General features: G+C 48.5%; 1 protein-coding gene across 1 annotated transcript in view; it reads right to left on the bottom strand.

Annotated features, from left to right (window-relative positions):
• The window catches only part of ntsr1 (neurotensin receptor 1 (high affinity)), an 88,036-nt gene that overhangs the window by 51,557 nt on the left and 23,605 nt on the right, over nt 1-12,874 (bottom strand). Inside the window, exon 2 of the mRNA XM_072434272.1 lies at nt 5,976-6,177. Within this exon, the coding sequence (XP_072290373.1) occupies nt 5,976-6,177 (202 nt within the window). The remainder of the gene's footprint in view (nt 1-5,975; nt 6,178-12,874) is intronic.

The following is a 12,874-nucleotide window of genomic DNA, read 5'->3' as shown; positions in this document are numbered from 1 at the left end:
AGGAGCTCCATGTTCAGTCCTAACTCTGGCACCAGCAGGAGGCCGGTCCATGTTCAGTCCTGACTCTGGCACCAGCAGGAGGTCCATGTTCAGTCCTGACTCTAGCACCAGCAGGAGGCCGGTCCATGTTCAGTCCTGACTCTGGCACCAGCAGGAGGCCGGTCCATGTTTAGTCCTGACTCTGGCACCAGCAGGAGGCCGGTCCATGTTTAGTCCTGACTCTGGCACCAGCAGGAGGTCCATGTTCAGTCCTGACTCTAGCACCAGCAAGAGGCCGGTCCATGTTCAGTCCTGACTCTGGCACCAGCAGGAGGTCCATGTTCAGTCCTAACTCTGGCACCAGCAGGAGGCCGGTCCATGTTCAGTCCTGACTCTGGCACCAGCAGGAGGTCCATGTTCAGTCCTGACTCTAGCACCAGCAGGAGGCCGGTCCATGTTCAGTCCTGACTCTGGCACCAGCAGGAGGCCGGTCCATGTTTAGTCCTGACTCTGGCACCAGCAGGAGGCCGGTCCATGTTTAGTCCTGACTCTGGCACCAGCAGGAGGCCGGTCCATGTTCAGTCCTGACTCTGGCACCAGCAGGAGGTCCATGTTCAGTCCTGACTCTGGCACCAGCAGGAGGTCCATGTTCAGTCCTGACTCTGGCACCAGCAAGAGGCCGGTCCATGTTTAGTCCTGACTCTGGCACCAGCAGGAGGTCCATGTTCAGTCCTAACTCTGGCACCAGCAGGAGGCCGGTCCATGTTCAGTCCTGACTCTGGCACCAGCAGGAGGTCCATGTTCAGTCCTGACTCTAGCACCAGCAGGAGGCCGGTCCATGTTTAGTCCTGACTCTGGCACCAGCAGGAGGCCGGTCCATGTTTAGTCCTGACTCTGGCACCAGCAGGAGGCCGGTCCATGTTTAGTCCTGACTCTGGCACCAGCAGGAGGTCCATGTTCAGTCCTGACTCTGACACCAGCAGGAGGTCCATGTTCAGTCCTGACTCTGACACCAGCAGGAGGTCCATGTTCAGTCCTGACTCTGGCACCAGCAGGAGGTCCATGTTCAGTCCTGACTCTGGCACCAGCAGGAGGTCCATGTTCAGTCCTGACTCTGGCACCAGCAGGAGGTCCATGTTCAGTCCTGACTCTAGCACCAGCAGGAGGCCGGTCCATGTTTAGTCCTGACTCTGGCACCAGCAGGAGGCCGGTCCATGTTTAGTCCTGACTCTGGCACCAGCAGGAGGCCGGTCCATGTTCAGTCCTGACTCTGGCACCAGCAGGAGGTCCATGTTCAGTCCTGACTCTGGCACCAGCAGGAGGTCCATGTTCAGTCCTGACTCTGGCACCAGCAGGAGGTCCATGATTCAGTCCTGACTCTGGCACCAGCAAGAGGCAGGCCCATGTTTAGTCCTGACTCTAGCACCAGCAGGAGGCCGGTCCATGTTTAGTCCTGACTCTGGCACCAGCAGGAGGTCCATGTTCAGTCCTAACTCTGGCACCAGCAGGAGGTCCATGTTTAGTCCTGACTCTGGCACCAGCAGGAGGTCCATGTTCAGTCCTAACTCTGGCACCAGCAGGAGGTCCATGTTTAGTCCTGACTCTGGCACCAGCAGGAGGCCGGTCAGAGGAAGTGGCTGGTTGCTCACATCAGCACCCACACATGACCTCTCATTCTGCAGAATGACCTTTGACCTTCACTTCCTGCTCGCTGCAGGACCGTTTCCTCCTGAACTCACAGAAACACTGATGATTTATCATCATTGTCTTAATGTGGAATAACAAACAAAATCCTTGGAAACTAAAATACCAGCGCGATAAACATCATTTTAAAGATTATTTTCCCAACTAAACGAATGTGTCGTTGATTTACATTGAATATTTCCCAAAAAGCAATTTACAACAGTTTGTTTTCCACTTTCAGCTCCAGAATGAAACTACCACGAGGTTTTATCTTCAGGGCCCAAAACAAGCGCCTCCAGTGAGTCTTTCAGCTGTTCTACCAGGCCGCTTCTTTACACATGCCCAGTGAGTCTTTCAGCTGTTCTACCAGGCCGCTTCTTTACACATGCCCAGTGAGTCTTTCAGCTGTTCTACCAGGCCGCTTCTTTACACATGCCCAGTGAGTCTTTCAGCTGTTCTACCAGGCCGCTTCTTTACACATGCCCAGTGAGTCTTTCAGCTGTTCTACCAGGCCGCTTCTTTACACATGCCCAGTGAGTCTTTCAGCTGTCTAGCGCTAAAACTGTGGCAAAAGCAGAGATAGAGATAGAGATAATTTTATCATTTGTATTGGGAAATTCATGGATAAACTCATATTTCCACATTTCCACATACATTGTTTTTAGCAGTTATAATAGGTATTAGTGGCCTACAAAACATCATGTTTTATGATCATAGAGGAGCTAAAATGGTATTAAAACAGTTTGGCACATCATATTTGAATAGCTAGTTCCAAATATACTTTTTGATACAAAAACATCAAAAGCACCAAAATACCTGTTTCTAGAGATCTGAAACTTTACAAAGTTGTTGTCATGATAAACAGCATGATTTTGTATTAAGTATGTTTGTGCTTCTGTAGTTTAAGTTCTGAAGCCCTGACAGTGTGACATCTGCACATGTGCAGAAACTAGAAGGCCTAAGCTTTCCCATGATGCATCACACTCACATGTGAATGTAACATCCTCTTTTAAGAAGCAATGACATGTGGGTCTGACCAGTGTGCACAGGGGCAAAGCGGCGGCTGGTAAGAAGATCTGACCAGTGTGCACAGGGGCAAAGAGGCGGATGGTAAGAAGATCTGACCAGTGTGCACAGGGGCAAAGAGGCGGATGGTAAGAGGGTCTGACCAATGTGCACAGGGGCAAAGAGGCGGATGGTAAGAATATCTGACCAGTGTGCACAGGGGCAAAGAGGCGGATGGTAAGAAGGTCTGACCAGTGTGCACAGGGGCAAAGAGGCGGATGGTAAGAAGATCTGACCAGTGTGCACAGGGGCAAAGAGGCGGATGGTAAGAAGATCTGACCAGTGTGCACAGGGGCAAAGAGGCGGATGGTAAGAGGGTCTGACCAGTGTGCACAGGGGCAAAGCGGCGGATGGTAAGAGGGTCTGACCAGTGTGCACAGGGGCAAAGAGGCGGATGGTAAGAAGATCTGACCAGTGTGCACAGGGGCAAAGAGGCGGATGGTAAGACGGTCTGACCAGTGTGCACAGGGGCAAAGAGGCGGATGGTAAGAAGGTCTGACCAGTGTGCACAGGGGCAAAGAGGCGGATGGTAAGAAGGTCTGACCAGTGTGCACAGGGGCAAAGAGGCGGATGGTAAGAGGGTCTGACCAGTGTGCACAGGGGCAAAGCGACGGATGGTAAGAGGGTCTGACCAGTGTGCACAGGGGCAAAGAGGCAGATGGTAAGAGGGTCTGACCAGTGTGCACAGGGGCAAAGAGGCGGATGGTAAGAAGGTCTGACCAGTGTGCACAGGGGCAAAGAGGCGGATGGTAAGAAGGTCTGACCAGTGTGCACAGGGGCAAAGAGGCGGATGGTAAGAATATCTGACCAGTGTGCACAGGGGCAAAGAGGCGGATGGTAAGAAGGTCTGACCAGTGTGCACAGGGGCAAAGAGGCGGATGGTAAGAAGGTCTGACCAGTGTGCACAGGGGCAAAGAGGCGGATGGTAAGAATATCTGACCAGTGTGCACAGGGGCAAAGAGGCGGATGGTAAGAGGGTCTGACCAGTGTGCACAGGGGCAAAGAGGCGGATGGTAAGAAGGTCTGACCAGTGTGCACAGGGGCAAAGCGGCGGATGGTAAGAAGATCTGACCAGTGTGCACAGGGGCAAAGAGGCGGATGGTAAGAGGGTCTGACCAGTGTGCACAGGGGCAAAGAGGCGGATGGTAAGAAGGTCTGACCAGTGTGCACAGGGGCAAAGAGGCGGATGGTAAGTTGTTCTGGAAAATGTAAATGGAATTTTTGACTAATTTGGAAAAAAAGAGATTCATAAACTCAAAGTAATCTCAATGGGCCTTTCCCTTTTTAATAAACGTTAAATCAAAAAGAAAAAATATTTTAAAAAAAGATAATTAAAACAGGATTAAGCCTCTTAAAATGTGAGTTTGCAGAATCTTCATTGTGAAAGTCTGTCGTCCGAATGATTTCAAATCTGGTTAAATTTTCCGTCCAGGAAAATAATCTGATAATCCAGTGCAGAATATGAGACAATACGAGAAAAGAGAGAGAAGATGGAAAGTAACAGACAACTTTGGAAAGAGGCGCGAGAGAGAAAATACCGATTATAAAAGTAATTCATACTTTGGAGGTGCTTTAGACTGAATCGCTCTCATTTGATGACCAGTGTAGGGTTATTTACATTGTTACTGCCCTGGAAAACTAATGCTTTACTATATATGTCTACTTTGTTATTGAAGTAACGCGTTAGAGTACTCTTGCATTACCAATAACTAACATTATTGTATAACATATATTGTTGCTGAATATATTAACAATCATTCAAATATCAAATAAACAAAATAAATGGGTTTAACTCAGCTGTATTTATCTTTTATGTTGACAGATCACCATACTACGATGCTTTACAATAAGCACAACATTACTATAATATTAATAATATGAAATCATATTATATCATATATATAGCTCCTTTTATTAAACTCTGGAGACCTGAGAATCCCAGGTTTACACTCGACCTCCAGGTTGGCAAAGAGTTACTTATCACTGTGCACTGGAGCATATTGTACAGCAGGGGCCCGGCTCAGGGGCCCGGCTCATGGCTCAGGGGCCTGACTCAGGGGCCCGGCTCAGGGGCCCGGCTCATGGCTCAGGGGCCTGACTCAGGGGCCCGGCTCAGGGGTCAGGCTCATGGCTCAGGGGCCCAGCTCAGGGGGACACATTTCCACATTTTCCTATGTAAAATGATGTATTTCAGTTCTAATCTCCAGAGGAATAAGAGGAAGTGCACGAACACTAACAGAGCGACACTGAACAAATAATAGAAAAATAAATAACTAGATAATGTGCAATGGCTGAAGTCATTGCGAGTGTCTGCATTCTTGCGTAAAGTACTTGTGTAGTAAAGACTTTATTCTTGTTGCTTCGTTGATATTTCCTCCTTTTATGTTTTGAGACATTTTTCCCAGTTTGGAGTAAATCAGTGTTTTTATTTACTTAAACAGCACTTTGGTATTTTAGCAGTATTTTCAGGAACCACGTTTTCAGGTGCTGCAGACTATGAGGGCCAAGATGGAGGCGCTGCAGACTATGAGGGCCAAGATGGAGGCGCTGCAGACTATGAGGGCCAAGATGGAGATGGTGGTCCTGGTCTGGTAGTCCACAAGGCGACTGAGAGGGGCCCACAGGGCGACTGAGAGAGGCCCACAGGGCGACTGAGAGAGGCCCACAGGGCAAGAGGCCCACAGGGCGACTGAGAGAGGCCCACAGGGCGAGAGGTCCACAGGGCGACTGAGAGAGGCCCACAGGGTGACTGAGAGAGGCCCACAGGGCGAGAGGTCCACAGGGCGACTGAGAGAGGCCCACAGGGCGACTGAGAGAGGCCCACAGGGCGACTGAGAGAGGCCCACAGGGCGAGAGGCCCACAGGGCGCCTGGGTGCACCGCGTTGGTGACCCCTGGACTAGTAGTACTCAAGTGGAAGTGCGCATGCGCCCTCCCCCCCAGACTCCGCCCCCCAGACTCCGCCCCCCCACACCCACACTCCCCCCCACACTCCAGGCTCTGCAGGTGAACGAGGCTCTGCAGGTGAACGAGGCTCTGCAGGTGAACGAGGCTCTGCAGGTGCAGTAGGTGCATCCTATGATTGACACGTGGCAGGACTAAATGGCCGTCCACGCCACGAGGAAATGAGACTCAGATTTGGCACCAAAAAAATGGTCCATTCCACCTTTAAGATACTTTCTAAAAAGTGAAAATGAACATGAAGTATTCTGAGGAAAGGAGACATCCTTTGACAGTGTGTGGACTTACGCAGCACCAGAACACCGTGACGCAGAGACTGAGCGCGGTTCGGCTCCACGCTCACACTAAGCATTGTGGGATTTCCTCCAATGACGCACATGCGGTTTTCTTGTTCCGCCTCCCTGAACATCCGCAGCAGCTGATTGGCTATGACACCGTTCAGTGAGGAGATGACAACCATGGGAATGACGAAGGAGAGGAACACATTCACCTGGAACAAAGAAGATCAAAAGAACAAGTGTTCAGGGCAGGTTGTGCACATGTGGGGCACATGTGAGGCACATGTGGGGTACATGTGAGGCAGGCGGGGTACATGTGAGGCAGGTGGGGTACATGTGGGGCAGGTTGGGGTACATTTGGGGCAGGTGGGGTACATGTGGGGTAGGTTGTGCACATGTGGGGCAGGTGGGGTACATGTGGGGCAGGTTGGGGTACATTTGGGGCAGGTGGGGTACATGTGGGGTAGGTTGTGCACATGTGGGGCAGGTGGGGTACATGTGAGGCAGGTGGGGCATATGTGAGGCAGTTGGGGTACATGTGGGGCAGGTTGTGCACATCTGGGCCAGGTGGGGTACATGTGGGGCAGGTGGGGTACATGTGAGGCAGGTGGGGTACATGTGGGGCAGGTGGGGTACATGTGAGGCAGGTGGGGCATATGTGCGGCAGGTGGGGTACATGTGGGGCAGGTGGGGTACATGTGAGGCAGGTGGGGTACATGTGGGGCACAATTGGGGCAGGTGGGGTACATCTTGGGCAGGTTTTACACATGTGGGGCAGGTTGTACATGCGTGGGGCAGATTGTAGAAATGTGGGGCACAACTGGGGCATGTTGTGCACACAAGGGGCCAAACTGGGGGAAAATCAGCCACGTCAAAGTGATGGCCATTGAAGTGGTCACCAACACGATCAGAGCGGGTGATGGACTCAGATCTTTGGCACAAAAGGAAACGTACGGGCCTAAGAGGGTTTATATCGTTGTACTCTGCGTCTTTTATCTGTTCACATGTGACAGGCCTAATTGTTTTGTTAATTAAAGGGCCTGTGCTTTTAGGTACATTTGAACATTTTGTGTGATGTGTCACAATCATCTAAATGTGACTGAGCCTAGTAGAACTGGGTCTTTTTTTCATGTGTTTTTGGGTATTTTCTTTTTTTTTTTTCAACTTAAAAACAATGACCAGAAAACAAGACACAAAAACAAGTCCAGAGAGAGAATGATGCATGTAAAGGCCTAACCCTAACCCAAGACGAGATGGAGAATGATGCATGTAAAGGCCTAACCCTAACCCAAGACGAGATGGAGAATGATGCATGTAAAGGCCTAACCCTAACCCAAGACCAGAGGTGGGGAATGTTGCATGTAAAGGCCTAACCCTAACCCAAGACGAGATGGAGAATGATGCATGTAAAGGCCTAACCCTAACCCAAGACGAGATGGAGAATGATGCATGTAAAGGCCTAACCCTAACCCAAGACGAGATGGAGAATGATGCATGTAAAGGCCTAACCCTAACCCAAGACCAGAGGTGGGGAATGTTGCATGTAAAGGCCTAACCCTAACCCAAGACGAGATGGAGAATGTTGCATGTAAAGGCCTAACCCTAACCCAAGACGAGATGGAGAATGTTGCATGTAAAGGCCTAACCCTAACCCAAGACGAGATGGAGAATGATGCATGTAAAGGCCTAACCCTAACCCAAGACGAGATGGAGAATGATACATGTAAAAGCCTAACCCTAACCCAAGACGAGATGGAGAATGATACATGTAAAGGCCTAACCCTAACCCAAGACGAGATGGAGAATGATGCATGTAAAAGCCTAACCCTAACCCAAGACGAGATGGAGAATGATGCATGTAAAGGCCTAACCCTAACCAAAGACGAGATGGAGAATGATGCATGTAAAGGCCTAACCCTAACCCAAGACCAGAGGGAGAATGTTGCATGTAAAGGCCTAACCCTAACCCAAGACGAGATGGAGAATGATGCATGTACAGGCCTAACCCTAACCCAAGACGAGATGGAGAATGATGCATGTAAAAGCCTAACCCTAACCCAAGACCAGAGGGAGAATGATACATGTAAAGGCCTAACCCTAACCCAAGACCAGAGGGAGAATGATACATGTAAAGGCCTAACCCTAACCCAAGACCAGAGGGAGAATGATACATGTAAAGGCCTAACCCTAACCCAAGACCAGAGGGAGAATGATACATGTAAAGGCCTAACCCTAACCCAAGACCAGAGGGAGAATGATACATGTAAAGGCCTAACCCTAACCCAAGACCAGAGGGAGAATGATACATGTAAAGGCCTAACCCTAACCCAAGACCAGAGGGAGAATGATACATGTAAAGGCCTAACCCTAACCCAAGACCAGAGGGAGAATGACACATGTAAAGGCCTAACCCTAACCCAAGACGAGAGGGAGAATGATACATGTAAAGGCCTAACTCTAACCCAAGACCAGAGGGAGAATGATGCATGTAAAGACCTAACCCAAGACCAGAGGGAGAATGATGCATGTAAAGGCCTAACCCTAACCCAAGACCAGAGAGAGAATGATGCATGTAAAGGCCTAACCCTAACCCAAGACCAGAGGGAGAATGATGCATGTAAAGACCTAACCCAAGACCAGAGGGAGAATGATACATGTAAAGGCCTAACCCTAACCCAAGACCAGAGAGAGAATGATGCATGTAAAGGCCTAACCCTAACCCAAGACCAGAGGGAGAATGATACATGTAAAGGCCTAACCCTAACCCAAGACCAGAGGGAGAATGATACATGTAAAGGCCTAACCCTAACCCAAGACCACAGGGAGAATGATACATGTAAAGGCCTAACCCTAACCCAAGACCAGAGGGAGAATGATACATGTAAAGGCCTAACCCTAACCCAAGACCAGAGGGAGAATGATACATGTAAAGGCCTAACCCTAACCCAAGACCAGAGGGAGAATGATACATGTAAAGACCTAACCCTAACCCAAGACCAGAGGGAGAATGATACATGTAAAGGCCTAACCCTAACCCAAGACCAGAGGGAGAATGATACATGTAAAGGCCTAACCCTAACCCAAGACCAGAGGGAGAATGATACATGTAAAGGCCTAACCCTAACCCAAGACCAGAGGGAGAATGATACATGTAAAGGCCTAACCCTAACCCAAGACCAGAGGGAGAATGATACATGTAAAGGCCTAACCCTAACCCAAGACCAGAGGGAGAATGATGCATGTAAAGGCCTAACCCTAACCCAAGACCAGAGAGTGAATGATGCATGTAAAGGCCTAACCCTAACCCAAGACCAGAGGGAGAATGATGCATGTAAAGGCCTAACCCTAACCCAAGACCAGAGGGAGAATGATGCGTGTAAAGGCCTAACCCTAACCCAAGACCAGAGGGAGAATGATGCATGTAAAGGCCTAACCCTAACCCAAGACCAGAGAGAGAATGATGCATGTAAAGGCCTAACCCTAACCCAAGACCAGAGGGAGAATGATGCATGTAAAGGCCTAACCCTAACCCAAGACCAGAGGGAGAATGATACATGTAAAGGCCTAACCCTAACCCAAGACCAGAGGGAGAATGATGCATGTAAAGGCCTAACCCTAACCCAAGACCAGAGGGAGAATGATGCATGTAAAGACCTAACCCAAGACCAGAGGGAGAATGATGCATGTAAAGGCCTAACCCTAACCCAAGACCAGAGGGAGAATGATACATGTAAAGGCCTAACCCTAACCCAAGACCAGAGGGAGAATGATACATGTAAAGGCCTAACCCAAGACCAGAGGGAGAATGATGCATGTAAAGGCCTAACCCTAACCCAAGACCAGAGGGAGAATGATACATGTAAAGGCCTAACCCTGACCCTACAAATCAATACAAACTTAAACACAAATGAACCCAAACAAAAGTCCCACTTTGCCACAGTCTGTCAAATTTGTCCATTTTCAAATTGAGTCCAAAAGAGATTTTTTCAGGAGGAACAGCAAAGATACTGAAGAACACTCAAGCTCCCAGGGGCCTCTGGGAGAGGACCCGAGCTTGAAGGGGGAGAAATAGAGACCACCCGAGGAGGGCGAGGTTTTTTTAATAAACTGTTTTACTTTTGTTTTGGAAAAATAATAATAATAATCAACCCTGCGACGAGTTGGCCACTGTCCAGGGTGAACCCCGCCTAAGGCCCGAAGTCACTGGGATGGGCTCCAGTCACCCGTGACCCCGAAAGGGAACAAGCGGTAGAAAATGGATGGATGAAAAATAATAAACTGGCCCTTGTGACACTTTCCTCCTCTGACAGACGAGTCAGAGTGATTCATTGTAAAGACGTCAGAAGAATGTGCACTGCAGGTCAAGTGTTTTAAAAAGACACTAAAACACAACTTTATTCTAAATCTATGGTGTAAACAAGACATTTTTGTCTTTTGCACTAATTATGGTTACTTAAACTCAAACGTCTTTATTTTGAGTCAGCGCAGAACTTTACATTCTGTGTCATCTTAAACTTCATCTCTGGAGTCTTTTCTCTGCTGTCGTTTAATTAATCTCTCTTTTCCTCTTTTGCCTCCCCCGGCCCGGAAAGCTGTTTTTCCACCGCAGTAATCACAGATGAAAAACTGCTTTAATGAACATCTCCTCAGGCTTTGGGGTTTTATGTAACTACAAATGAGCAAGGCTGAACTGAGACGAGAAGGAAGAAACGCTGCCAACATCCGACTGTGATAATCCCATTGTTATAATCTACTGTGAGCCCCTCCAGAATTCCTTTTCCACGCACAGCTCTTCTCGCTCCTCCGGAGGTAACCCGAGGTGCTCCTAGTAACCCGAGGTGCTCCTAGGCCAGGATTAGGCCAACTGGGGAGCAGTGACTCACCCTATCTCTAAGGGACCAGCCACACGGCGGAGGAAACTTCTTTTGACCCCTTGTATACACAATCTTGTTCTTTCGGTCACTACCCAAAGCTCATGACCATAGGTGAGGTCAGAACGTGGAGTGACCGGTAAATCCAGAGCTTTGCCTTTCGGCTCAGCTCCTTCTTCACCACAACAGTCGATGCAGCGACTGCATCACTGCAGCTGCTGCACCGATCCAACTGTCGATCTCACGCTCCATCCTTCCCTCACTCGTGAACAAGACCCCGAGATACTTGACCGCACCCTCCAACCCCTGACCGTATCCTCCGACCCCTGACCGCACCCTCCACCCTCCGACCCCTGACCGTATCCTCCGACCCCTGACCACACCCTCCGACCCCTGACCACAACCTCCGACCCTCTGACCCCTGACCACACCCTCTGACCCCAGACCACACCCTCTGACCCCAGACCACACCCTCTGACCCCTGACTGCGCCTCAAAATTCTGTCCATAAAACAATAAACAGAACCGGTGACAAAGCGCAGCCCTGAGGAGTCCCTCACGCACTGGGAACAGGTCTGACTCACTGCAGTGAACACAGCTCCTGCTCCGGTCAGACAGGGACTGGACAGCCCTGAGTAAAGGGCCCCGGACCCCGTACTCCCGGAGCACCCCCCAAGGGACACGAACAAGTGATCCACACAGCACATGTGACTGTGGCAAACTCTCACGAACCCTTGAGCATCTGGAGAGTAATCAGCTGTAAAGAGTGAGGCAGTTCCTCCTGATCACGGGGGCCCCTCTCCAGGGGCCCATGTGGCTCCCCCAGTAAAACAACAGTTCCCCAGTCAGTGCACTGCCCAGTCCCCCTCCCGGGGACTTCAAGAAGGCCGGGTACTCTGCATCGTTGTTTGTCCCATGAGAGACCTGACCCTGACCTGAAGCCGATGGGTCAAGAGCCTGAACTGCACCTGGAGGTGTGGCCAACTACACCTGGAGGTGTGGCCAACTACACCTGGAGGTGTGGCTATCTATTCCACATCGAGAGTCATGCTCCCTCCTGGTTCAGAAGTCATGCTCCCCTCCTGTTCGACTTGTGCCACACCCTTTCATCTGCTTTGCCCTCAGTATATAGATGTAAAGATATATATATATATATATATATATATATATATATATATATATAGCAGATGAAAGGGTGTGGCACAAGTCGAACAGCTGAGTTCTGAACCAGGAGGGAGCGGCAGTCATTCTATATATCTATACATCTATATCTATATTTTGAGTGTTATAAAAAATAATTACAATCAAATGAAATGAAGAAATGCATCACATTAGGGTTAATTTCTGGTTATGAACATTAAAATTATTTCATATCGTCAAAATGAAGCACTTTTACAGTGGGAAGATAATCTATACATTTACCTAAGGAAGAGTATGTACAATGTATGTACTATGTATGTACAATGTATGAACAATGTATGTACAATGTATGTACAACGTATGTACAACGTATGAACAATGTATATACAAGGTATGTACAATGAATGAACAATGTATGTACAATGTATAAACAATGTATGTACAACGTATGTACAACATATGTACAACGTATGAACAAGGTATGTACAATGAATGAACAATGCATGTACAATGCATGTACAATATATATACAATGTATGAACAATGTATGAACAATGTATGAACAATGTCTGTACAATGTATGTACAATGTATGTACAATGTATGAACAATGTATGAACAATGTATGTACAACGTATATACAACGTATGTACAACGTATGAACAATGTCTGTACAATGTATGTACAACGTATGTACAACGTATGAACAATGTCTGTACAATGTATGTACAATGTATGTACAACATATGAACAATGTATGGACAATGTATATACAACGTATGTACAACGTATGTACAATGTATGAACAATGTCTGTACAATGTATGTACAACGTATGTACAACGTATGAACAATGTCTGTACAATGTATGTACAATGTATGTACAACATATGAACAATGC

This window comes from Eucyclogobius newberryi, unplaced genomic scaffold (genome assembly GCF_026437365.1).
Source record: "Eucyclogobius newberryi isolate DKJ021-1_F unplaced genomic scaffold, fEucNew1.0.hap1 SCAF_61, whole genome shotgun sequence".
NCBI classification, from domain to species: Eukaryota; Metazoa; Chordata; class Actinopteri; order Gobiiformes; family Gobiidae; genus Eucyclogobius; species Eucyclogobius newberryi.
Note: the sequence above shows the minus strand (reverse complement) of the source record. Positions and strands in the feature narration are given on the sequence as shown.